General features: G+C 45.0%; 1 protein-coding gene and 1 long non-coding RNA gene across 5 annotated transcripts in view; one reads left to right on the top strand and one right to left on the bottom strand.

The window, feature by feature from the left end:
- The window catches only part of LOC138739034 (rho guanine nucleotide exchange factor 7-like), a 233830-nt gene extending 220612 nt beyond the window's left edge, over positions 1–13218 (top strand). For all 3 annotated transcript variants that reach the window (XM_069890398.1, XM_069890396.1, XM_069890397.1), the window contains 3 exons: positions 8594–8693; positions 10836–10890; positions 12103–13218. In XM_069890398.1, the coding sequence (XP_069746499.1) occupies positions 8594–8693; positions 10836–10890; positions 12103–12225 (278 nt within the window). In that variant the 3' untranslated portion in view covers positions 12226–13218. The remainder of the gene's footprint in view (positions 1–8593; positions 8694–10835; positions 10891–12102) is intronic.
- LOC138739036 (uncharacterized) overlaps positions 7648–24632 on the bottom strand; it is a 29669-nt gene continuing 12684 nt past the window's right edge. For both annotated transcript variants that reach the window (XR_011341970.1, XR_011341968.1), the window contains exons 3-4: positions 16205–16289; positions 7648–8106 (exon numbers count right to left, since the gene is read on the bottom strand). This is a non-coding gene — a long non-coding RNA (uncharacterized lncRNA). The remainder of the gene's footprint in view (positions 8107–16204; positions 16290–24632) is intronic.

Below are 24632 nucleotides of genomic sequence, written 5' to 3'. Positions count from 1 at the left end.
TCACTCTGGAATTCTGATTCACCTGGTTGTGTGCGGTGTTAATTGGATCATTCTGGAATTCTGATTCACCTGGTTGTGTGCGGTGTTAGTTGGATCACTCTGGAATTCTGATTCACCTGGTTCTGTGGTGTTGGTTGGATCACTCTGGAATTCTGATTCACCTGGTTGTGTGAGGTATTATTTGGATCACTCTGGAATTCTGATTCACCTAGTTGTGTGAGGTATTATTTGGATCACTCTGGAATTCTGATTCACCTGGTTGTGTGAGGTGTTAGTTGGATCACTCTGGATTTCTGATTCACCTGGTTGTGTGAGGTGTTAGTTGGATCACTCTGGAATTCTGATTCACCTGGTTGTGTGCGGTGTTAGTTGGATCACTCTGGAATTCTGATTCACCTAGTTGTGTGAGGTATTATTTGGATCACTCTGGAATTCTGATTCACCTGGTAGTGTGCGGTGTTAGTTGGATCACTCTGGAATTCTGATTCACCTAGTTGTGTGAGGTATTATTTGGATCACTCTGGATTTCTGATTCACCTGGTTGTGTGAGGTGTTAGTTGGATCACTCTGGAATTCTGATTCACCTGGTTGTGTGCAGTGTTAGTTGGATCACTCTGGAATTCTGATTCACCTGGTTGTGTGCGGTGTTAGTTGGATCACTCTGGAATTCTGATTCACCTGGTTGTGTGAGGTGTTAGTTGGATCACTCTGGAATTCTGATTCACCTGGTTGTGTGCAGTGTTAGTTGGATCACTCTGGAATTCTGATTCACCTGGTTGTGTGCAGTGTTAGTTGGATCACTCTGGAATTCTGATTCACCTGGTTGTGTGAGGTGTTAGTTGGATCACTCTGGAATTCTGATTCACCTGGTTGTGTGAGGTGTTAGTTGGATCACTCTGGAATTCTGATTCACCTGGTTGTGTGCGGTGTTAGTTGGATCACTCTGGAATTCTGATTCACCTGGTTGTGTGCGGTGTTAGTTGAATCACTCTGGAATTCTGATTCACCTGGTTGTGTGAAGTATTAGTTGGATCACTCTGGAATTCTGATTCACCTGGTTGTGTGCGGTGTTAGTTGAATCACTCTGGAATTCTGATTCACCTGGTTGTGTGAGGTATTAGTTGGATCACTCTGGAATTCTGATTCACCTGGTTGTGTGAGGTATTAGTTGGATGACTCTGGAATTCTGATTCACCTGGTTGTGTGAGGTATTAGTTGGATCACTCTGGAATTCTGATTCACCTGATTGTGTGAGGTGTTAGTTGGATCACACTGGAATTCTGATTCACCTGGTTGTGTGCGGTGTTAGTTGGATCACTCTGGAATTCTGATTCACCTGGTTGTGTGCGGTGTTAGTTGGATCACTCTGGAATTCTGATTCACCTGGTTGTGTGAGGTATTAGTTGGATCACTCTGGAATTCTGATTCACCTGATTGTGTGAGGTGTTAGTTGGATCACACTGGAATTCTGATTCACCTGGTTGTGTGCGGTGTTAGTTGGATCACTCTGGAATTCTGATTCACCTGGTTGTGTGCGGTGTTAGTTGGATCACTCTGGAATTCTGATTCACCTGATTGTGTGAGGTGTTAGTTGGATCACTCTGGAATTCTGATTCACCTGGTTGTGTGCGGTGTTAGTTGGATCACTCTGGAATTCTGATTCACCTGGTTGTGTGCGGTGTTAGTTGGATCACTCTGGAATTCTGATTCACCTGGTTGTGTGAGGTATTAGTTGGATCACTCTGGAATTCTGATTCACCTGATTGTGTGAGGTGTTAGTTGGATCACTCTGGAATTCTGATTCACCTGGTTGTGTGCGGTGTTAGTTGGATCACTCTGGAATTCTGATTCACCTGGTTGTGTGCGGTGTTAGTTGGATCACTCTGGAATTCTGATTCACCTGGTTGTGTGAGGTATTAGTTGGATCACTCTGGAATTCTGATTCACCTGATTGTGTGAGGTGTTAGTTGGATCACACTGGAATTCTGATTCACCTGGTTGTGTGCGGTGTTAGTTGGATCACTCTGGAATTCTGATTCACCTGGTTGTGTGCGGTGTTAGTTGGATCACTCTGGAATTCTGATTCACCTGGTTGTGTGCGGTGTTAGTTGGATCACTCTGGAATTCTGATTCACCTGGTTGTGTGAGGTATTAGTTGGATCACTCTGGAATTCTGATTCACCTGATTGTGTGAGGTGTTAGTTGGATCACTCTGGAATTCTGATTCACCTGGTTGTGTGCGGTGTTAGTTGGATCACTCTGGAATTCTGATTCACCTGGTTGTGTGCGGTGTTAGTTGGATCACTCTGGAATTCTGATTCACCTGGTTGTGTGAGGTATTAGTTGGATCACTCTGGAATTCTGATTCACCTGATTGTGTGAGGTGTTAGTTGGATCACACTGGAATTCTGATTCACCTGGTTGTGTGCGGTGTTAGTTGGATCACTCTGGAATTCTGATTCACCTGGTTGTGTGATGTTGGTTGGATCACTCTGGAATTCTGATTCACCTGGTTGTGTGCGGTGTTAGTTGGATCACTCTGGAATTCTGATTCACCTGGTTGTGTGAGGTGTTAGTTGGATCACTCTGGAATTCTGATTCACCTGGTTGTGTGCAGTTTTAGTTGGATCACTCTGGAATTCTGATTCACCTGGTTGTGTGAGGTATTAGTTGGATCACTCTGGAATTCTGATTCACCTGGTTGTGTGAGGTGTTAGTTGGATCACTCTGGAATTCTGATTCACCTGGTTGTGTGTGGTGTTAGTTGGATCACTCTGGAATTCTGATTCACCTGGTTGTGTGAGGTATTAGTTGAATCACTCTGGAATTCTGATTCACCTGGTTGTGTGAGGTGTTAGTTGGATCACTCTGGAATTCTGATTCACCTGGTTGTGTGAGGTGTTAGTTGGATCACTCTGGAATTCTGATTCACCTGGTTGTGTGAGGTATTAGTTGGATCACTCTGGAATTCTGATTCACCTGGTTGTGTGCAGTTTTAGTTGGATCACTCTGGAATTCTGATTCACCTGGTTGTGTGAGGTATTAGTTGGATCACTCTGGAATTCTGATTCACCTGGTTGTGTGCGGTGTTAATTGGATCACTCTGGAATTCTGATTCACCTGGTTGTGTGCGGTGTTAGTTGGATCACTCTGGAATTCTGATTCACCTCGTTGTGTGCGGTGTTAGTTGGATCTCTCTGGAATTCTGATTCACCTCGTTGTGTGCGGTGTCAGTTGGATCACTCTGGAATTTTGATTCACCTGGTTGTGTGAGGTTTTAGTTGAATCACTCTGGAATTCTGATTCACCTGGTTGTGTGAGGTATAAGTTGGATCACTCTGGAATTCCTATTCACCTCGCTGTGTGGACTTGTTTGGATTTCTGTCAACTACCGTTCTTCGCAGATACATGTTGTGTGAAAATAGCACTGGATCAAATTGAGGAGGGTATAGATCCCGTTTCTTTTTTAGATGTCACTTCTCCAGTCCAAGTTCTTTGGTGTTCAGGCCAGACCACACAGCAAAGAGTGAATTAGGAAAGAGCCTTAGGCTCTGGTTGCTCTTTTGGCTGGGGTAACAGTTGCATGTGTCCTCTGAACTTTTGTTTGGGTACGCCATTGGTTTATTTGGGTTTAAAATTAAAAAAAAGTTTGTGTTGTATAAATCATTATCTGATGTAATGAAAAAGATGCTGCAAAAAGTTCACTTTCTCTAAATTGATCCTTCCTCTTTTGGTAAACTGAGATGGTTTGAGGCCATTGATTGGATTCTAGTTATTTCCAGCAAACTATAAATGGTTAACTGGAGTTTGAAACAATTTGCTAAAAGTAAAATAAGTGGATGATTTATCATTACAGATTGGAAGACCTTGTATAATGAGGTAGGATTAGATAATTAGTGTGTACATAGGGTGGCACTTGACCAAATGCAATGTGGTGTGTCATGTTGTATACTCAGTCGCTCCTGTGCTGTGCATTTCTGTGTCAGTAATAGCTAATTATTGGCAAAAGCAGTTTTCAAGATGAAGGCCTTTAAATAAACAATTTTTTCTATATTCGAGTGTTGCATTTGTATAGTGTATGATTGTCTTGTCATTTGCATATACCCTACTCGACTTTATTTTTTTAAGTAATTTCACTTCCATTGTAAAATCTAGTTGAAAATAAAATGTCTTTATTAGAGCATTGTTATTATTGTTATTGTTATTAGAATATGTTGAATTTTGCCAATTTGAGATTTATTGATATTATGGCCTGATGAGTGGTATTCCTAATCAGAGGTGTATGAGCTGAGATTATTCATGAAAGCCAACAACCTCTTTGAACTCTGTAACAATCTGGTCATGAGGTCCAAATTTGTTCCCGCAAGCAGGGATAATGGATATTGAACATAGAACATACATCATCGAAACTTAATTGCAGAAGATCTTGGGTTTGGGCCCCAATGGAAGCACATATTCTTTGGTGACATTGTTAGCAAAGTGCTTCGTGCAACACTCTGACAGCGCCAGCGACTGGTTTCGAATCAGCCACTGTCTGTAAATATGTTTACCCCATGAATGCGTGGGTTTCCCCTGTGTGCTCCAGTTTCCTCCCATATTCCAAAGATGTACAGGGTTGGTAAGTTAATTGGGTGTAGTCTAGTGGCATGAGCTCAAGTGCGGGAAGGGCTCGTTATCCTTCTGTATCTCTCAATTAATTAATAAATATGTCATATGAGTTCATCAACCCTTAGAGTTGTCAGTGTTTAAATTCAAAAGTTTAATCAAATGTCAAGATGCAACAATTTTATAAGAATAACATAACCCACTTCCATATTTTATCTTTCCAGATCCACTGAATATATCAAGTTTCATGATTGTGTTCAAGAGCTTAATCATCTGCTTCTTGAATTTCTTGTCACTCTGAGAGCAAACAATCAATGCTTTCTTTCAAAATGCAGCACAATGTTTCACTCAGGAATTTCACATTCCTTTTCCACCCTGAGAAAGGGATTCTTGAGTTGCATGGATTTCAAACATCAAGCCATTGAGTCTGAAGATCTGCAAAGTGGCAACTGTTAGCTAGCTCAACACCTTGCTGGTGCAACATGAATCAGAACTAAGAACTATTGTTGCTACTTAAAGCAGCTTGTATACTGAGACTAGATTTGAGAGCTTCACCTATAAATAGTTCTATAACACTTAACTCTGAGTTGTAATCATGTGCTCTAGGATTACAAGGATTGGAACAGGTTAGTAGTAAATCACTGATGCACTCTTCAAAAAGGCCAAAGATTGTCTCAATGCCCCAGAACCCATGGATCTTGCATACTGGTGACATGTAATGTCAGGGCATCATTTATGCCCATGAGCACATGCTCCAATTGTCTGAAAGAAGATTAGGGTTGGCTACTATGTTTCATTGCAGGAGGTAGAAGTACAATGGACATACTGAATGCACCATTGGATTGTTGGATACTTGTCTGGATCATTTGTAATAGAACATAGAACAATAACAGCACAAGAATAGGCCCTTCAGCTCAAGGTCTGTACCAAAGATGATGCCAAATTACATTAAATCTCCACCTGCATGTGACCCAAATCCTTCTATTCCATGCATATCCAAGTATCTGTCTAGAAGCCTCTTAAACACTACCTTATTGGCTTCACCACCACCCCTGGCTGCCCATTCCAGACACCTAGCACTCCCTGTCATTGGAGTCAGTTTAAGGTCTTGAGGTTTGTATCTGCTTCACCTGCTAGATAACTTTACCAGGAAGCTACTCCAGAAAAGCTGAGAAGGAAGTTGGCAGCAGGACCTTTGTCCAAAGCAGTGGGCTAATGGGCCACTGGCTTCACATCCTGCTCAGTGCAGAACCACTCTCAACACAGTTTTTCCCCACCATCCATAAAAAAGCAGCAGGAGCCCTTCTCCCTTGCATGACATGGAACCTTGTCCAATCCCACGACTTGCTGCTCAGTGATCTCGTGGCAGGTACAAAATGTATCCCTATATCTTCCCCCCACCTCTATTCAGGGCCACAGACAGACCTTCCAGATAAGGCAGAACTTTATCTGTGCATCGCCCAACTGATCTAGCAAGACTTGCATTTGGTCTCTTTGGTGTGTCCTCCTCTACATCAGTGAGACCAAACGCAGCTTTGCCCATGCTCTCTTTGTGGGTCCTGCAGCTAATCATTCTATCTCCCCAACCATTCTTCCACAGATATATCTGTCCTCTGCTTCATTTGTTGTCAGGGTGAGGACAAATGTAAACAAAGAATTGCTCCTGGGCAATCTCAACAGCATAAACATTGATTTATTTTCAATTTTAGGTAATCCCCACATCTATCTGATTCCACTTTGCATCTCTATCTACTCTACTTTTTTTCTTTCTTACTTCACCTCTCCCACTATCTGCTATATATCCTATTTCAGGCACCACCTCCAGATTCTTCCGCCTTCAACCGTCTGATATCACTTTTTTTTTAAACCTTCGTTTCGACCCATGGATGCTGTCTGATCTGCTGAGTTCCTCCAGCAGCTCATTGTTTGATCACATATGGGTGGGCAGTCTGGGGCTCCTCCGGAGGGATGGTCTTGCCTATTGTACCCACTCCCTGTCTGCTCAGTTATTGCTTTGTTTAGAGGGATACAAGAATGCATTTTTCATCCTTGAGACAAAAGTGCGATTCTCTGATTCTCATCCCTTGTGATTTAGACACAGGCTGAATGAAATGAGCACTTCTCACCCTTCAAGGGAATCATCGAGCATAGAAACGAACCCTTCTACTCACCCCTGACCATGCTGGCCATCGTACCCATCCAGGCTAATCCCATAAACTGGCACTTGAGCAGTTGCCTTCTGCACCTGAACAATTCAAATGGTCATTTTGATACTTATATTTATCCGCTCTGGCAGTGAGTTCAGATTCCACTTTCTCTGTATGCTTCCTCATCCAGCTCATTCAGCCCTTCAGAAAAATAATTCCTCCCAGAAAAATAAACCTAGAATCTCCAGTCCTCCATTAAAACTAAAATACTCCATCTCAGACAGCGCCCTGGTGAATCTCCTCTGCACCCCCAACCAAGGCCTCCACATCCTGTCTATAGCAAGGAGGCCAAAACTGCACACCTGTGACGTAACCAATATTTTATAAAGTTGTACCATAACCTCCCTGCTGTTCACCTGAGCTAAGCTTACCCTCGATAAAAGAAGAGTGAATATATATTCAAACACAGCTTTTAAAGGGACACTGGATGTGGGCTTGAAGGAGAGAATACAAGGCCACACAGAAATATTGTGTATGCCTTCTTCATCACCTTAGTCCTGCATAGTTGAAGGAGGAGAGCAGGATGAATTAGAGGTCCAACCTGAGCCCTTGTAGAAGAAGTGTTCCAGTATTGCCCAGTGACCTGGCCACAATTGATCCCTTTTCCAATATCACTTTAAAAAGAAAGTAATATTTATTATTATATTGCTGTTTGCAGGAGCTTTCTGTCCATAAATTGGCTGCTATTACAGCAGACTGTCACTTCAGTGTATGTAATGGGTTGTAATACCATTGGGATGCTTAAGGGCATGGAAAGAGATCTAAGTCCATCATCAAATTTTGTGGATATTGAAACCTTGTGGAACATTCACAAAACTGGAAAGTGGAAAAAATATTAGTAGAGTATCATCTAAATTTTAATCTGGACATCTTTTGGATTCTGTCACTTGTGGACAACAGCCTATCCCATCACAGGCAAAGTAAATATGTCTACTTACAGGCACCAGTCCTCGATGGTGAATAGCAATTTTTGGAACATTTCAATAAAGGTCAGGCTTGTTCTAGGCAATTTAAAATAATGAGTTGGGGTGAAGTTGAAGTGAATTGTGGCTCAGGAGTTCCAAGCTGAATGTTCTGTATCTAGTGAATTGAGCCTGTATCAGACTATTCCCCCTTCGAGCACTGGTTCTCCAAGGAGTTGCACAGTTCACGGAGGTCAGCTGATAGGAGATGTGGTGGTGTAGGACAAGTTCTCTGTGTTCATGGATGCACTTGGCTCTCTCAATCCCAACAATTATCCTGCCCCGTGGAGAAGATGTTGTATAATTCTGAACAGTAGACGAGGCAGTAGAAACTGAAAGACCAAGGTGATATTAAGATCAAAATGCAGGTTATAATTAGTGAAATACATACTGGTACACAAGGGTATACCCAATCACACCTGGACTGACATGTACATTCAGATACGTTGACATACATACTGGTACACAAGGGTGGGTGCATATTTTGCACTTGCATGCACACCATTCTGCATATGTGTTCACTGACCAATGCATGCAAGCCAGTCACAAGCTACTGGGCTGTATGCATGGACAGGTCAGACAAACATTCTTGCAATCACTGACGCAGATGGACAGACCAACTCGCTTTTGCTTGTGCATACGAGCTACGGAAGATGTGCACACATTCATACGCTCACGCATTTTTTAAAAAAAAGCACCTTTGCGCATGCCCAGTCTGAACAGCCCTCAGTAACATCAAAGCTTGCATTGACTGCTGTTTGTGTGTACTGTTTGCGGGTGAAATGGGTTTGGGATTTCATCTTCTAAACTGTGTTGCAGTATATCGTAAAGAATCTGCACCTCAGGTTCTGCTGCCAGAAGAAGAGAAAATGATTGTAGAAGAAACCAACAGCAACGGGCAAACGATCATCGAAGAAAAGTAAGAGATCCACGAGGAATTCAGTGACCTGCGCTTTGCATAATGAAAATGATCTAACCCATCAGTGGCCAATCCCATCAAGACTAGAGTAGATTGTATAGTACCCTGTATCGACAGCTGATCAGAATTTCCCTCACCTGATCAAGTCAAGAATTCCAAATCTTATTCTTGGTGTTCTCAATTCAGCAGCTTAGAATGTGCCCCAGGAAGAAAACAAGTCATTGGGAGGAGGGTGTGAGCTCCCAAACAGCAAAGATTTTCTTGCCCAAGTCAGATACAGGAGCGACCAGAACTCAGGAAGTCAGCAAGCGTTTTGAGTTTTGCTGAAGAGCTGGTGCACTGCCACTGTGGTATGGAAGGGCACAGATTTTTAGGTGCACAGTAGAATCTGTGCTAAGCACACCTTTGGAAGCCAGATAAATTCAACTCCACAGATTATATAATGTCTGCCAAAGTTCCAATATTCTCTTTACTGAGTTCACTAATCAGAGCGGCACTAATATAATCATAGAAAAGTCATAATACAGGAGGCTGACATTCCGAAGTGAAAGAGCAGGCCTTTGCCCTGAATTTCCGTGTGGCCTTGTATTCTCTCCTTCAAGCCCTCATCCAGTGTCCCTTTAAAAGCTGTGTTTATCGAGCAAGTACCAGATCATTGCTCCTCCTTATGAGAATTATTTTCTTGCAGAACCCAGCTTTAGTTTTGTCATTAGTTTTGCTTCTGACGCCTTTGGCGAATCCCCTCTCTGTTGGTGAGAATAGTTTCAGGCTTATAGCACCTGCAGATCCCTTTCACAGCTGTTCTGATGGGATGAGACTTCTTCCCTGAGTCAGAGTTAGCCAGTACTTTCTGAGCTGTAGCCTGAGGAATGATCACACAGAAATACACCATGTTCTGCTGGGGCGATGAATAGGAGCAGACTGGCAACTCCATAGAGGCGTACTCTTGGGATGGAGTGAGGGGGCGGGGGGTGGGGGAGGTGGTCAGTGTTGAGAACTCTGGAAAAATTGTGAGTCTTTAAAATTATATAGTGGTCCCTGCATAATAAAAAGAATATGAAGATCTTGGAAAGGGTGCAGAAGAGATTTACCACAATGTTGCCTGGATTGGAGGCTATCAGTTATAAGGAGAGGTTGGACAAACTGGAATTGTTTTCTCCAGAGCAGTGGTTCTCAATCTTTTTCTTTCCACAGACCACTTTAAGTATTCCCTATGTAGACTGTGATTAGCAAGGGATTGCTTAAAGTGGTCTGTGGGTAGAAAGAAAAAGTTTGAAAAACACAGTTTTAATCATACCTAATTGACTCACTATGTGCATGGTTTCATAACTCCAAAGGAAATGGGCCAATGACAATTTTTCACAAGCAAAATATTTCAGTAACAATTGGGTCTAGCAAAGCATTACTCTAGAGTGTTGGAGGCTGAGGAGTGACCTGGTAAAGTTTGTAAAATTATGAGAGGCATTGATAGCATAGGTAGTCTTTTTCCCCAGGGTAGAAATATTAAATATGGGAAGTCTCGATCTGAGATGAGATAAAGAAAGCTTAAAGGAGATTCATGAGTCAGGGTTTGTTTTTACACAGAAGTGGTAGGTGCCACGAACATGCTGCCTGGAGAAGTGGTACAAACATATGATAGAAGCATCTGGGCAGGGAAGAGAGAGCTGCAGATCGTGTGCAGGGAGATGGGATCAGTGAGATTGGAGCAGGCATTGTGGACTGAAGGGCCTGTCCTATGCTGAACTGTTGAAGGCTTTATCTCTGGTGATTGGGAGAGAAGTGGAATCATCCTTGATCTTATTGACCAAAAAAAAACCCACCCTGCTGGAGGAACTCGGTTGAGCAGAGTCAGTAGGAGAAAAGAACTGGCTGGCATTTTGGATCAAAAGCTTTCATCAAGTCAAAATGTTGACCAATCTTTTTCCCTCATTGCCGCTTAGCCTGCTGAGTACCTCCAGCAGATCAGGTTTTTTTTGGATCATATTCCTGTCTCTGCAGCATCCTGCTTGTCTCCTGATCTTACTGAATTATGGAATAGCCTCTGGGGTTGTATCGTCAACCTTTTCTTGAGTCCATAATTACCAATGCCAGCAAAATATCTCTGATCTAAATTTATGCCTCCATTTTGTCCTTTCCAAACAGGACCCTAGTGGACACAGTTTATGCATTAAAGGATGAAGTGCTTGAACTGAAGCAGGTATGTAGACCTTCACAGAACGCACAGACACCTTTGGTTGTGTCCTTGACAGTGTGGTGTTCTCAGGGTGGCATGAAGTAAGTGATAGAGGGAGGTAAGCGAGTAGTGGGAGGCAGCAAGCCATGTCCACTCGATCTTCGTATTCTGTGGCAGTTGTCAATGTCCTTGGAGAAAGGCAGAAATTACAAACTGGAACTGAGTGCCTGTGGGGATGTTAGCGCAGGATTGTGGTGTAGCCCTGCCGCATGTTCAGACTCAGTGTTTCAGATCACTGGATAAATTCAAAAACTATCAGCCCTTTCGTGAATACACATGATCTAAAATGGTTATTTCTAAGAATAGTTCGAAAGTGCAACTATCTTTCAACATGCCTTGCATAAATTAATTGGTTATTTTAATATTCCATTTTGTGGATTTGTGCAGAGTACTCTACTCTCAGCACACCATGAACAATCTTTGCACTCAGGCTACACTTCATTGTCTCTGACATACTCCAGGCCATGCTGTTTGTTGGCAGAATTCTAACCACCACTTGAGATCGGGCATTGCAGATTGTAGTAGGTGATTTGATCGAGATTTTGTAAAATTATGAGAGGCATTTATATGGGAGATGGTCTTTTTACAGGTTCAATTAGGCCTGTGCATACCTCTCCCCTTCCCCCATACCCACCACGAGTTTGTATTCAGTACCAAGGAACACAAGTCAACTAACTCTGTGGAAACAGTATAAAATTAATTAGTTCTGGGAGTGCTGGAAAGGGTGCAGAGAAAATTCACCAGGCATGGAATTATAAAGAAATATTAGATATGCTGGGAACAGAGGGGGGATCCTCCTGGAGTGTTTGAAATTTTAAAAGGGGTGGATAATAATTTTTTTACCTATAATGGGAGACAAACATGCAGAGGTAAGAATTAGGGTTTATTTTTTGGAAGAGGTATTGGGAATTTTTCCCACCGAGGATGTTTGGCAGCTGGAATGAAGGAGCCAGATGCACACAACACTTGTGAAGCGTCGGCACAAGTCCCTGAATTGCCAAAGTGAACAAGTCACAGATCCAAATGAGACTGTATGTTGGTACAGTGGGCAGTGTGAATGTGATGGGCCTGAGGGCCTTGTTTCTATGCTCTACCACTCTGAGTCTGTTCTGCAAAGTTCCAGTTCCAATCCTGAAACATAGTCTGATTAATTTTCCATCTAAATCTGTGGTTTAGGAAAGCAAGAAAATGTGGTGCTCTTTGGAAGAGGAGCAGCGAGCTCGCAAGGAACTGGAGAAGCTCATTTGGAAAGTTCTAAAGAATAGGAACGATTTATCTTGGGATGAAACCAACTTCTAATCAGCCTATAACATACGGAAGTGGTCATATCTACCTGGAAATGATTCCCTGTGGTAATTAGCAATCAAGCACCTGACTTGTCCTCTGTCATTGACCTTTGTGTGTTTTAGTGCAGTTGTTTGCTGGAATCTTGTAATAACTTAAACATCTGATGAATTAATAGACTGCAGATTGCCTTGGTTGAAATATCAAGGTTGTGAGTACTTGGAGGATGAACATTTTGCTGATGTGATTCGTGCTCCCAGGGCAGAGGACCACAACTGGATAGCTTCCTGTCTGAGTTTATTTGGTCCTGTCAGGCTGCTCTCTGCAGTTACGTGGCGCCATGAACTGGACAAGAGCCTTTAATGGAGCTGGCCTGCAGGTGAGGGAGCACCAGATTAATATCAGTATTTGAAGAAGAAGACTTCTGATAGAGAGTGGTGCACCATTTTACAATCGACATTTCACTGGAATTTCAAACTTGGAAATGTGGGCTGGCATCAGGAGGCAGTTTTGTTTCAAAGTTTCCTTTTCCATTCTCTGCTTGGTAATTGTGCAGACTTTGATTGGAAATTGCTTGTGGTACTCGGTGAAAACACTCCACACATGTCAGCATTGGCTATGAGGTTACTTTGTGCTTGTGTGGAGTTAACAGAAGTACGGATGCAGCTTTTTACTTTGCATTTGATTTCAGAGGTGCCTAACCCTGGATCCATAATCTCTGATTTCTCGTGGAATGTTTTGGGGGGGCGGGGGGTCAGTGCTCTTACAAGGAGCTTCCCTGGAAGGGAAAAGAGATCACTCTTAACCCTCCCAAAAATAACAGATTCTGCCTTGTAATGTCTTATAAAATCGATTCTCAACATTTGAAGTTGTAACAAGCCATTCTCAGTGGTGGTTCACTTATAGATTTGCACGGTGCAATATTCTTTAAAATATCAGCCATTTCTGTAATGGGTGATAATCCACACTAAGTCCTAACTGGAAAAATTAAAGGTAATTTTAAAATTTCTTCTTATGTTGTTAATTTTGTTTATAAAAAGGTTTCAATTTAGCACACAGCACAATAACAGGTCCTTCCGGCCATGCAAACCCCATATCCTTTTGGAGGGTGGGAGGAAACCAGAGCACCTGGAAAAAGCCCACATAGACACAGGGAGAATGTCCAAATTCCCTACAGAGAGCACCAGATTTGAACCCAGGTTGTTGGTACTGTAACAGCATTGCACTAACCACTACGCTAACCATGCCGCCCACCTTTTAAGATGTACAAGGTTGTTTAAACTACTTTGGACTTAAAGTTCTGACAACTATCATGAAATCTATTGGTTCCATCATGCTACAGGTGGGAGTCTATCGCTGGAGAACACAGAGGGGTCCCTGTTCTATTTAATTCAGGAATACTATATTGGAGACCAGATGGGACACATCACACTTTTCAATTTGTAGTGTAATTCTCAGGATATCGTGCTTGCTGGCCTTTCCTGATGTACCAAGTAAATTGTGTTCCAAATGTCCAAGGCACCAGAAGAGAGATGTTGATTTGCCAGTGTTTCCAGTCTGGTCTTTGGGCAACACCACTTGATCACCCCCCCCCCCCCCTCCTTGCTGGACTTGTTCCATCCATTTGGCTGGAGCAGTGATTTTTGCCCAAGATCAGAGGTGGATTCAGAGTGACCCGTTTAAATGTATCTGAGAATTTACCTGCTGGTGTCCTGACAGATGAAGTAGATGGGCTGAGGTGCTTGTAGTCCTTTATTTCATCAGTAAGTTAAAATCATCCTCTGACAGACCATATACCATGGTCAAATATGCTCTTTGTTACTTTATTCAACTTGAATATCCCATCCCATGTGACTTGTGATATGCCCTATCAATAACTAAAGACTGAGTGAGGAATGATTGCCTTTAATACACATTAAATTTCAGCTGGCCCAACTCCATGTGCTCAAATGAATGGAAGAGGGCAGGGAGGTCGACCTTTATGGCTTTATATGAGGTTGTCATCAGTGGGTGGCCCAGCCACTTGTACACAGAGCAGCAACAGTATATACATATATATCATCACAACTTGTTCATAAAGACTCTTCTCAGTGCTGAATCCTAACCAACTCACCTGCTCAAAGATTTTAGAATGTATCTCGTAAATCATTCTGAAATCTGAATTTCAACATTCCAGCTAGAAATATGAATTCCATTTCCTTGTTCAGTGGCTCACCTTGGGATGAGTCTGCTCCTTCATGGACTTAGTAAGTGAATGTTTGCCAGTTTTTTGAAATCTTAGGTGATGAAATAGATTCAACCACTTTAAAATATACAAAATTGAAAATCTATTTGAAAGGGAGAAGTTATTGCCCTCTTGTGAATAGGGTTATATTTTGTGCTGTGATCTTTGCCTGAATAAACTGCTGTCTCCCTATCAAACTGTGGTGCAGTGACCACAGGCGCTGTGGTTTTCCCCACAATCTGCTGTCTCCCTATCAAACTGTGGTGCAATGACCACAGGCGATGTGGTTTTCCCCACAATCTGTTGTCTCCCTATAAAACTGTGGTGCAGTGGTTTTCCCCACAATCTGCTGTCTCCCTATAAAACTGTGGTGCAGTGACCACAGATGCTGTAGTTTTCCCCACAATCTGCTGTCTCCCTATAAAACTGTGGTGCTGTGGTTTTCCCACAATCTGCTGTCTCCCGATAAGACTGGTGATTTTGACATTTTCACTTGGCTTTGAGTTCACACATCCTGCTGAGTAGTTGGGACTAAGATAAGGCAGTATCTGTGGAGTGAACAACAGAGTTACCTTTTACCAGGCAGCTTGTCGTTGATCTTTTAGTTAAAAGTTAACTTGCTGGCTATAAAGTTTAATCCTCAAAATAGTGAGAGACCATTGTGGCATTTTGCAAGCTGCTCTTTACCTTACTATAGATTTTTCAACTGTATCCTGCATGTTTATCATCATGCATGATGATAAACAATTCGATTCAGCGAGCGGACTTTACAGTATTATACCACAAAACAAAAGTGGTAGAAAGTTGTTAAACTGGAAAGTCTACAGATGCTTTGATTGCAGTGCAATATGCAAAAGTGCCGGAAAATCTCAGAAGGTCACACAGCATCCATAGGAAGCAAAAAGTAACCAATAAGTGCTGGCAGATGCCCCAATAAAAAAATATGGGGAGAGGAGAAAAGAAGGGGAGGGCACAGGCCGTCAGGCAAGAGGTTACTGGTTGATGCGGGTAGGAGAGCAGAAGACAAAAATGCTGAGGTGATGGAGGGAGGGGGTGGCCCTCTGACTGGAGAGGAAAGGGATGGTTGTGGTCACAGAGGTGGGTACTGAGGGTGCGATAGGTGGGAAGGGATGTATGGATAAGGGAGTAGTGGAAGGAGAGGTCCCTATGGAAGGCAGAGGAGATGAGATGGGAAAATGTCTCTGGTACTGGGATCACATTGTAGGTGGCAGAAATTGCAGAGATGATGTATTGAATGTGGAGGCAGGTGTGATAAGTGAGGACAAGGGAAATCCTGTCCTTGTTGTGAGGGGGCCAGGGCATATATGCTGGGAGTAGAGGAGATGCATGTAAGGCTTGAGTTGATCACAGTGGAGGAGGAGGGAGTCTTAGATGTTCTGGGATGGAAGACCTCATCTCTGGTCACAGAGGTTCCCTCTCAGTTCAGAGAGTTACTCCCTTCCCCTATCTCAGGGGTTCTCAACCCATTTTTTCCACTCACATACCACCTTAGGTAAGCTCTTACTAATCACTGAGCACCTCTGGCATTGGATGCTGTAGGTGCTGACAGATTAGTAGGGGATTACTTAAGGTGGTATGTGAGTGGGGGGGGAATAGGTTGAGAACCACTGCCCTATTGCCTCAGCTTTTTTCTCTTATGTCCTCCAACCCATTTCCCCTTCTGCCCTCTTGCTTGTTGACGTGGGCTCCTCCTCTGTTTCTTTTTCTTCCCTCCTCTCTTGACATTTGTATTCGGGTTTTTGCTCATACCTTGATGAAGGGCTCAGACCTGAAACGTCGGCTACTCTTTTCTTCCTACGGATGTTGCGTTTCCTGCTGAGTTTCTCCAGCACTTCTGTGTATTGCAAAAGAGGAATAAAGTTATTGCTGAATTTAGCTACTCTAAGGGAACAAAGAAAATAGAGGAGATTTAATGGAATATTGTTTAAAATGTGCTTTGCCTTCAATGAACCACTTTCATTGGTTCTCAAGGCTGGAACATTCAATGTGGAGGATTGGTGTCAATCTTTGATCTAGATTCTGGGGTGAGGTGCAAATCAGTAGTTTACTCTCCTGAGGAATGAAAGACTCAGACAATTCCCTTTATTTGTTACGCAGGCCTGTGGGAGGTCAGTCACATCTGCAAAGGATCCAGGAGCTCTCTGAGTATACAAAGACATGTGTTTAAATTTTCCAATGCTATCTGATATTGTGTGGCCTCCATCGGTCGTGGTCAAACATGGGTACTGTGCTTAAAGTGAAGCTGGAGCGCCTCTCTCGGGCGCGTCATGGAGATTGCCTGTTGCCCATGCAGTGGGACCCTCCTTACCATGCTAATGATGGGTTCAAAGGAATGACAAATTCAATTCAGTTTGGTGCCAGTAGTATTGCAAGAGTTGCTGTGTTGATGCTGGGCTGCCTTCGGGACTGACTCTAGATTTTTGCTTGGGGTTCACTCCCAAAGTTTTTCCCATGAGCGGCTATAGCCACAAGGCAGCAGAGGTTTGAAATCAGAGTTTTTTCCTCTCCTAGATGAGTTACTGTCTGTGGTTAATGAGTCCCCTCTGCCCAGAGCAACTAGTTTCAAGGTGCCAGTGGCCCACCTTTGCCCATTCTCCTGTCAGTGAGAACAACTCCACCGGACATAAGAACTATGCCATACTTGAAGGCCAGGAGTTGGACTTGGTTGTCAGAGGCTGATTGAGACCCACGCCATGAAGAGCATTTGTGTAGCAGTGGCAGCTCGTCCCCACTACCACCCTTCATCTATGACAACCTTTGGAGCCATTTGACATTAACCAAGCTCCCTGGCAGATCATCATTAAGCATTGACTGTCAGTCAATGTTGTGGACCAGTCACGCAGGTATTTCCACAGTTTTTATTCTTCCAATTCCTGTAAATCATGTGACTCTAGAGCAGTGTTTCCCAAACTGGGTTCTGTAGAACCCTGGGATTCTGTGGAAGAAATGACTGTTATTCTTTAAATGACTTTTTACCTTTAATTCCATTTGTTTCGGAGGGGGAGGGGAGAAGAGAGGAAGGGGAAGAAGTGCGTGACTCTCCGCTGACGTTCACCTCAGCTGCTCATCGGCACAATACCTGTTCCACCTCTCTAATCGACGCCTGTCTGTCAGAGGGTCTGGCGGCAGGGTTCCGGACCAATTAACAGACGAAATAATGCGGGGGGGGGGGGGGGGGGAGGTGGTGGATTGTGATGTCTCTTCTCCCCGCCTGCGCAGCCAACCACAGGGCTGCTGCCCCATTGTGATGTCGGTGGGCGGACGGGCTCGATGGGGGTCAAGGTCCGGAAGCTCCTTCCCGTCTAATCCACAGCGCTCACTCTCCATGTGAGATCAGCCCAGCAGGAGTTCTTGAGCTCCGCTGGAACTAACCTGCTTCTGCTAGATGAGGGAGCAGCTGAAAGGGGAGGCAGAGGGGAAACCCATTCACTGGCACGACTTGTGCGATCTCAACAACTTTGATCCAGTGCCTGCTTCTCGTTAAAACAAGTGCGATGTTCTGCCACCTCGGCACGGGAGCACAGCGGGGCTGCCCTTGCTGGAGCGATCTCCAGTACAGGTAGGCTGTGCTCCTGCTGCGGGGTCGAACTGCACACGGGTTGGGGGGTGGGGGGGGGGGGGGTGAGGGGAGGGAGACTTCCTTTAGGAGTTGGGCGCTTGATTTGGAAGATTAAAATAAAAATCGATGACAGGTGAGGAAAGGCGACCACAAGAGCCCCGTGACTGTTTGACGAGTTGAGCGGATGCTGTCTTGACGGCCCTGGAGCCGAAGTTATTGAGATCCACAAAAACCCTGCTGATGTTGGAATCTTGGGCAGACAAAGAATTGGTGGAGAAAGTCATCCATTGGAGAGAATGATCAGATGAACTTGGGGCAGAGCAGCAAGCAGCAACTGGGGTTCTGGGCCTTGGACTCAGACTGGTTTCTTTTCAGGTGGTAATACATCCCAGATAACTCGTTTAGGAGGGCATGGCCTGTGAATGCCCCCGCCCCCTATGACGCTAACCCTGTGTATGCCAGGTCTTTTAAACTGTAATTGACGATTAGGGTTCCGAGATTTCCAAGTGTTCCCCAAAAGGATTACATGAACTAAAAAGTTTGGGAAGCCCTGCTCCAGAGAGAAACAAAATTGTCAGAAATTCATCGTCAGATTGCCGTTACCGAGACAACACACATTCCAGAGTCTCTGCTGTCCTTGATTAAGGCGATGGAATTTCAAGCTCTGCAAATGTCCCTGCTTGAACATTAGCCAAGTTGTATTTATATATTAATATTTTGGTCGATTCATTAATGTGTTAATGTAATTGATGTATTAACACCAATCTAAACCATAAAGACCTTTACTGCCACATCATTTGGGAGGAAGCAAGGTGAAGTTTGTGTTCACTCTATTGATGAAGAAAGCAGGTATTGACACTGAAAGAGTTCAGTTCAAACTGAATCATGAGTCATCTATGAAGTGCACCAAATATTCCAGCATACTGTAAATGCAAAGAGAAGTCGCCAAGACCAAAGTAAATGTCTCCAGAAAGATCAAAATCGGTGAAATCATTTTGCAGATTAAAGAGAGTCAGTGCAAAACAGATTCCCAAATTGCATGTGTTTGCATTTCTACAGCATCCCGAAAACAACGGATCAGTTCACAAATTCATCCATGATTATAAGGGTGAGCTGCTCAATCGGATGCAGAACCTGATGATATGACCCTGAGGGTGGTTGTATTGGTGGTGCTACTCATGACTCATGCGGCAGGGATCAGTACTGGGTCCCCAGTTATCATCATCTGCACTAAAAGACTTTGATGGCAATAGAGTTAGCATGGGTTGTGGGTGACACCAAAATAAATGGTACACAACCTCGGCGAGGCCACACCATAAGTATTATGTTGTGGCGGCACACCACTAGGCAGGCGAACTGGCCCCGCTTTTAATCCACGTGGCGGGGCAGCCAGCCAAAATAGTGCTGTTGGGAGTTTCCCCTTCTCAGCACAGGGCTCAGAAGCCTGCGCTGGGGGACCACGTGACACCCGGATGACATCAGAGCCCCCCAGTGCGGTTCTCAACCAGGTCCGGCTGGGAGTATGTCCATCCCAGCAGCCTGCAATAAATCAGTGCTGCTCACTGAGCTCAACCCATCTGGTTGTGTGTTCTTTCAATAGCAGTGTAGCTGCTGCTACAATTGGTGACCCCAGCTGGTTCAAACGTCTTTGAACCCATCATGAGCGAACCTGGGATCAGTGCTAAAGCTGTCAAGCAGCTTGAATTCTAGGTTCAGGAGCCGGAGACCTGGTTAGGTCACGCGGAGGCTCAATTTCACCTCCGCCAGATTTCATCTGACACGACCAAATTCTACCATGTGGTCGCCGCCCTGGACCAGGCCACCACCAAAGACAAATACAAGACAATCAAGCAAGTGGTCACCGGATCCCTCAGACTATTCAGGCACCAGCATGCTGCTCGGATGCTGCACCTCGACGCCCTGGGGTCAGGTCCCCGACGGAGCTGATGGACGAGATGCTTGCGCTCATGGGTGATCACACTCTTGAGCACATTTTCCTCGACCATCTGCCCGAGGACATCCGGCTGTTACTGGCCCAAGAGAGCTTTACCGACCCAAGGAAGGCCGCTCAGAAGGCCCAAGAGCTATGGTTCGAGCGATTCCCAGAGGGCTTGGCAGTCCAGCGGGTCACGAGGCACAAGCATGACCACGCCAAGCCTGCCCCTAGCACTGCGGTAGACCATCTGGCCCTTGCAGGGGCCACCAAGAGCATAACCAGGGGCACGGCATCCGCTCCAGGCCTCCAGTGCTGGGGAGTGTAGAATTGAGGGAAGGCATTAAAAGAGAAATTAGAAAAGCATGCAATAAGGGAACAGCTGTCATCATGGGAGACTTTAATTTGCATATAGATTGGACTAGCAAAATTAGTAAAAATACTGAGGAGGAGGAATTCCTTGAATGTTTATGGGATGGTTATCTAGACCAATATGTCGAGGAACCAACTCGGGAGCAGGCCATTTTAGATTGGGTATTATGCAATGATAAGGGGCTAATCAACAATCTTGTTGTACGAGGCCCTTTGGGTAGGAGCGATCACAATATGATCGAATTCTCACTCAACATGGAGAGTGATGAAATTAAAACCGAGACTAAGGTCCTGAATTTAAATAAAGGGAATTATGATGGTATGAGACGGGAGTTGAGTAAGATTGATTGGGTGGTGTTTATGGGGGAGTTGATTGTGGATAGACGATGGAAAGCATTCACAGATCTAATGGAGAAATTGCAAAAATCGTTTATACTGGTTTGGCATAAAAATAAACCAAAAAAGGTGACTCAACTGTGGATAACAAGGGAAATTAGAGACAGCATTGGGTCCAAAGAGAGAGCATATCAATTGGCCAAAAAAAGTACCGCAACCGAAGACTGGGAGCAGTTCAAGATGCAGCAAAGGAGGACAAAGGGATTAATCAAGAGAGCAAAAATAAATTACTAAAGTAAGCTTGCGGCAAATATAAAAACTGACTGCAAATGCTTTTATAAATATGTCAAGAGGAAAAGATTGGTGAAATCCAGAGTAGGCCCTTTGCAGTCGGAATCAGGGGAATATATAATGGGGAATAAGGAAATGGCAGAACAATTAAATTCTTACTTTAGTTCTGTTTTTACAAGAGAGGATACAAATAACCTCCCAAGGATGTTGGGAAACATAGAGACTAATGCAAGGGAGGAACTGAAAGAAATCAGTATCTCTAAGGACATGGTCTTGGGGAAATTGATGGGATTGAAGGCAGATAAATCCCAAGGGCCTGATAATCTACATCCTAGGGTACTTAAGGAAGTGGCCATTCAGATAGCAGATGGTTTAAGAATTATTTTCCAGAACTTGATAGACTCAGGATCAGTACCCATGGATTGGAGGGTAGCTAATGTTACCCCACTATTTAAAAAGGGGGGTAGAGAAAAAGTGGGGAATTATAGGCCGGTGAGCCTTACATCAGTAGTGGGCAAAATGATGGAATCCATTATTAAGGATGTTATAGCAGAGCATATGACTAGCAGAGAAGGGATCGGACAGTCAACAAAGGTAAATCGTGCTTGACAAATCTATTGGAATTCTTTGAGATGGTGACAGGTAAAATAGATGGGGGAGAGCCAGTGGATGTGGTGTACCTGTACTTCCAAAAGGCCTTCGATAAGTTCCCGCATAAACGATTGGCTTACAAAATCATGGCCATCTGTGGCTGCTCTGTGCGGGAGGCGTCGAAGTGAACGGCGTGGAAAGTACAAGCATCCACCAAGCGCCTACCCTGAATGTCCACCACAAGCCCGTGAGTGAAGAGGAAGTGGGATTAGGGGCAAAGTATTGATGTGGATTGAGAACTGGCTGGCAGGTAGAAGACAGAGAGTTGGGATAAATGGCTCGTTTTCTGAGTGGCAGGTGGTGACCAGTGGGGTGCCACAGGGATCTGTACTGGGATCCCAGCTGTTCACAATTTACATTAATGATCTGGATGAGGGGATTGGATGTAATATCTCCAAATTTGCAGATGACACTAAGCTAGGAGGGGTTGTGTGCACGGAAGAGGGGGTCAGGAAGCTCCAGTGTGATTTGGATAAATTGAGGGACTGGGCCGATATATGGCAAATGCACTACAATGTGGATAAATGTGAGGTTATCCACTTTGGTAATACAAACCGGAGGGCAGATTACTATTTGAATGGCAATAGATTAAGAGATGGAGAAGTGCAGAGAGACCTAGGGGTACTTGTACACCAGTCTCTGAAGGTGAGCATGCAGGTACAGCAGGCAGTTAAAAAGGCAAATGGTATGTTGGCCTTCATATCAAGAGGGTTTGAGTATAGGAACAAGGGTACCTTACTGCAGCTGTACAGGGCCTTGGTAAGACCACATCTGGAGTATTGTGTGCAGTTTTGGTCACCTTATCTAAGGAAGGATGTTCTTGCAATGGAAGGAGTGCAGAGGCGATTCATCAGGAATAGCAGGAATGACTTATGAGGAAAGATTGCGCAAATTGGGATTGTACTCCCTGGTGTTTAGAAGATTGAGAGGAGATCTCATAGAGACAGATAAAATTCTGGCAGGACTGGACAGAATGGATGCAGATGGGATGTTTCCAATGATGGGAAAATCCAGAACCCGGGGCCATGGTTTGAGGATAATAGGCAAACCATTTAGGACCGAGATGAGGAGGAATTTCTTTACCCAGAGGGTGGTGAATCTGTGGAATTCATTGCCACAGAGGGCAGTAGAGGCAGGTTCATTAAATATATTTAAGAGGGAATTAGATATATTTCTTCAGCATAAGGGTATTAAAGGTTACGGAGAGAAGGCGGGGACGGGGTACTGAACTTTAAGATCAGCCATGATCTCGTTGAATGGCGGAGCAGGCTCGAAGGGTCGAATGACCTACTCCTGCTCCTATCTTCTACGTTTCTATGTTTCTATGGTCGGAAATGTCGTCGGCCCTGCTCGTTCCAGGGATACGAGCAGGCCGGCCGCTGTTAATGCCTGCAGCGGCTGGCCAAGGACACAGCCTCCTCTATCTACGGGACTCAGTCAGTGGCCGTCGGTTCCTCATCGACACTGGGGCCCAGATCAACGTCATCTCAGCCACGGACATCGAGTACAGGAACCGACCTCGAGGACCTCCCCTCCGTGCGGCCAACGCAACAGAGATCTGGATGTATGGAGACAAGACAGTCCACTTCCAGATTGGCCAACGAAAGTTCTCATGGAGGTTCACTGTCTCGTCACTTCCGACTGTCATCTTGGGTGCCGACTTCCTCTTCACTCACGGGCTTGTGGTGGACATTCAGGGTAGGCGCTTGGTGGATGCTTGTACTTCCCACGCCATTCACTTCGACGCCTCCCGCACAGAGCAGCCACAGATGGCCATGATCAGCACGCCCAGTGAATCCTGGATGAGTTTCCGACCCTCCGCAAGCTACAGTTCTCTGCTGCCTCGCCACGCCAAGGGGTGTTCCACCACATCCCCACCCAGGGCCCACCGGTTCATGCCAAGGCACGACGGCTCCCGCCTAAGAAGCTCCAGGTGGCGAAGGAGGAGTTTTCGCATCTGTTGGAGCTGGGGATCATTCGGCGTTCCGACAGCCCATGGGCCTTGCCACTCCACCTGGTCCTGAAAGCTTCAGACGGCTGGCACCCCTGCGGAGACTATCAACGGCTCAATGAGGCGACAGTTCCTGACCATTACCCCATCCCTCACATCCAGGATTTTACGGCCAACCTGCATGGTGCGAGGGTTTTCTCCAAGGTTGACCTGGTGCGCGGGTATCACCAAATCCCAGTGCACCCTGAGGACATACCCAAGACGGCCATCATCACCCCCTTTGGCTTGTTCGAATTTCTTCGCATGCTGTTCGGGCTCAAGAACGCCGCTCAGACCTTCCAGCATCTCGTGGACTTGGTGGGCAGCGACCTGGATTTCGTCTTCATTTACTTAGACAACATCCTCGTTGCCTGCAGGGATTGAGCGCAACACAAGGCCCACCTGTGCACACTCTTCTCCCGTCTGGCCGACTTCGGCCTCACCATCAACCCTACCAAATGCCAGTTTGGGAAAGAGTTCATTCAGTTCCTGGGCCATATCATCACGGCTGAGGGAGCCATGCACACCGCTATGAAGGTCACTGCTATCAAGGAGTTTCCACGTCAGGACAATCTCAAGGGGCTGCAGGAGTTTGGAGGTATCATCAACTTCTACAACCGATTCATCCCGGAAGCTGTGCGCATCATGCAGCCGCTATTCGCCCTCATTGCAGCCAAGCATAAATTGCCCACTTGGACCCCAGAGACCTGCAGTGCATTCGAGGCCACCAAGGATGCCCTCACGAAGGCTACTGTGCTCACCCACCCGCACACCGACCTACATATGGTGCTCTGTTGATGCCTCTGCAATAGCCGTCGGTGCCATCCTGAAGCAGCAGGTGAACTGACAATGGAAGCTGCTGGCATTCTTCAGCCGGTTTCTTTGCCCAACAGAGCGCAAGTATAGCACTTTTGACCGTGAGTTACTGGGCACGTACCTGGGGGTGTGGCATTTCCGCTATTTCTTGTCAGTGAGGACTTTTACCATCTTCACTGACCACAAACCCCTCACCCAGACACTTGCGATGGCGAAGGGCCCCTGATCG

The sequence above is a fragment of the Narcine bancroftii genome, chromosome 7 (genome assembly GCF_036971445.1).
Source record: "Narcine bancroftii isolate sNarBan1 chromosome 7, sNarBan1.hap1, whole genome shotgun sequence".
Classification (NCBI taxonomy): domain Eukaryota; kingdom Metazoa; phylum Chordata; class Chondrichthyes; order Torpediniformes; family Narcinidae; genus Narcine; species Narcine bancroftii.
This window is presented reverse-complemented; position numbering and strand designations above follow the sequence as displayed.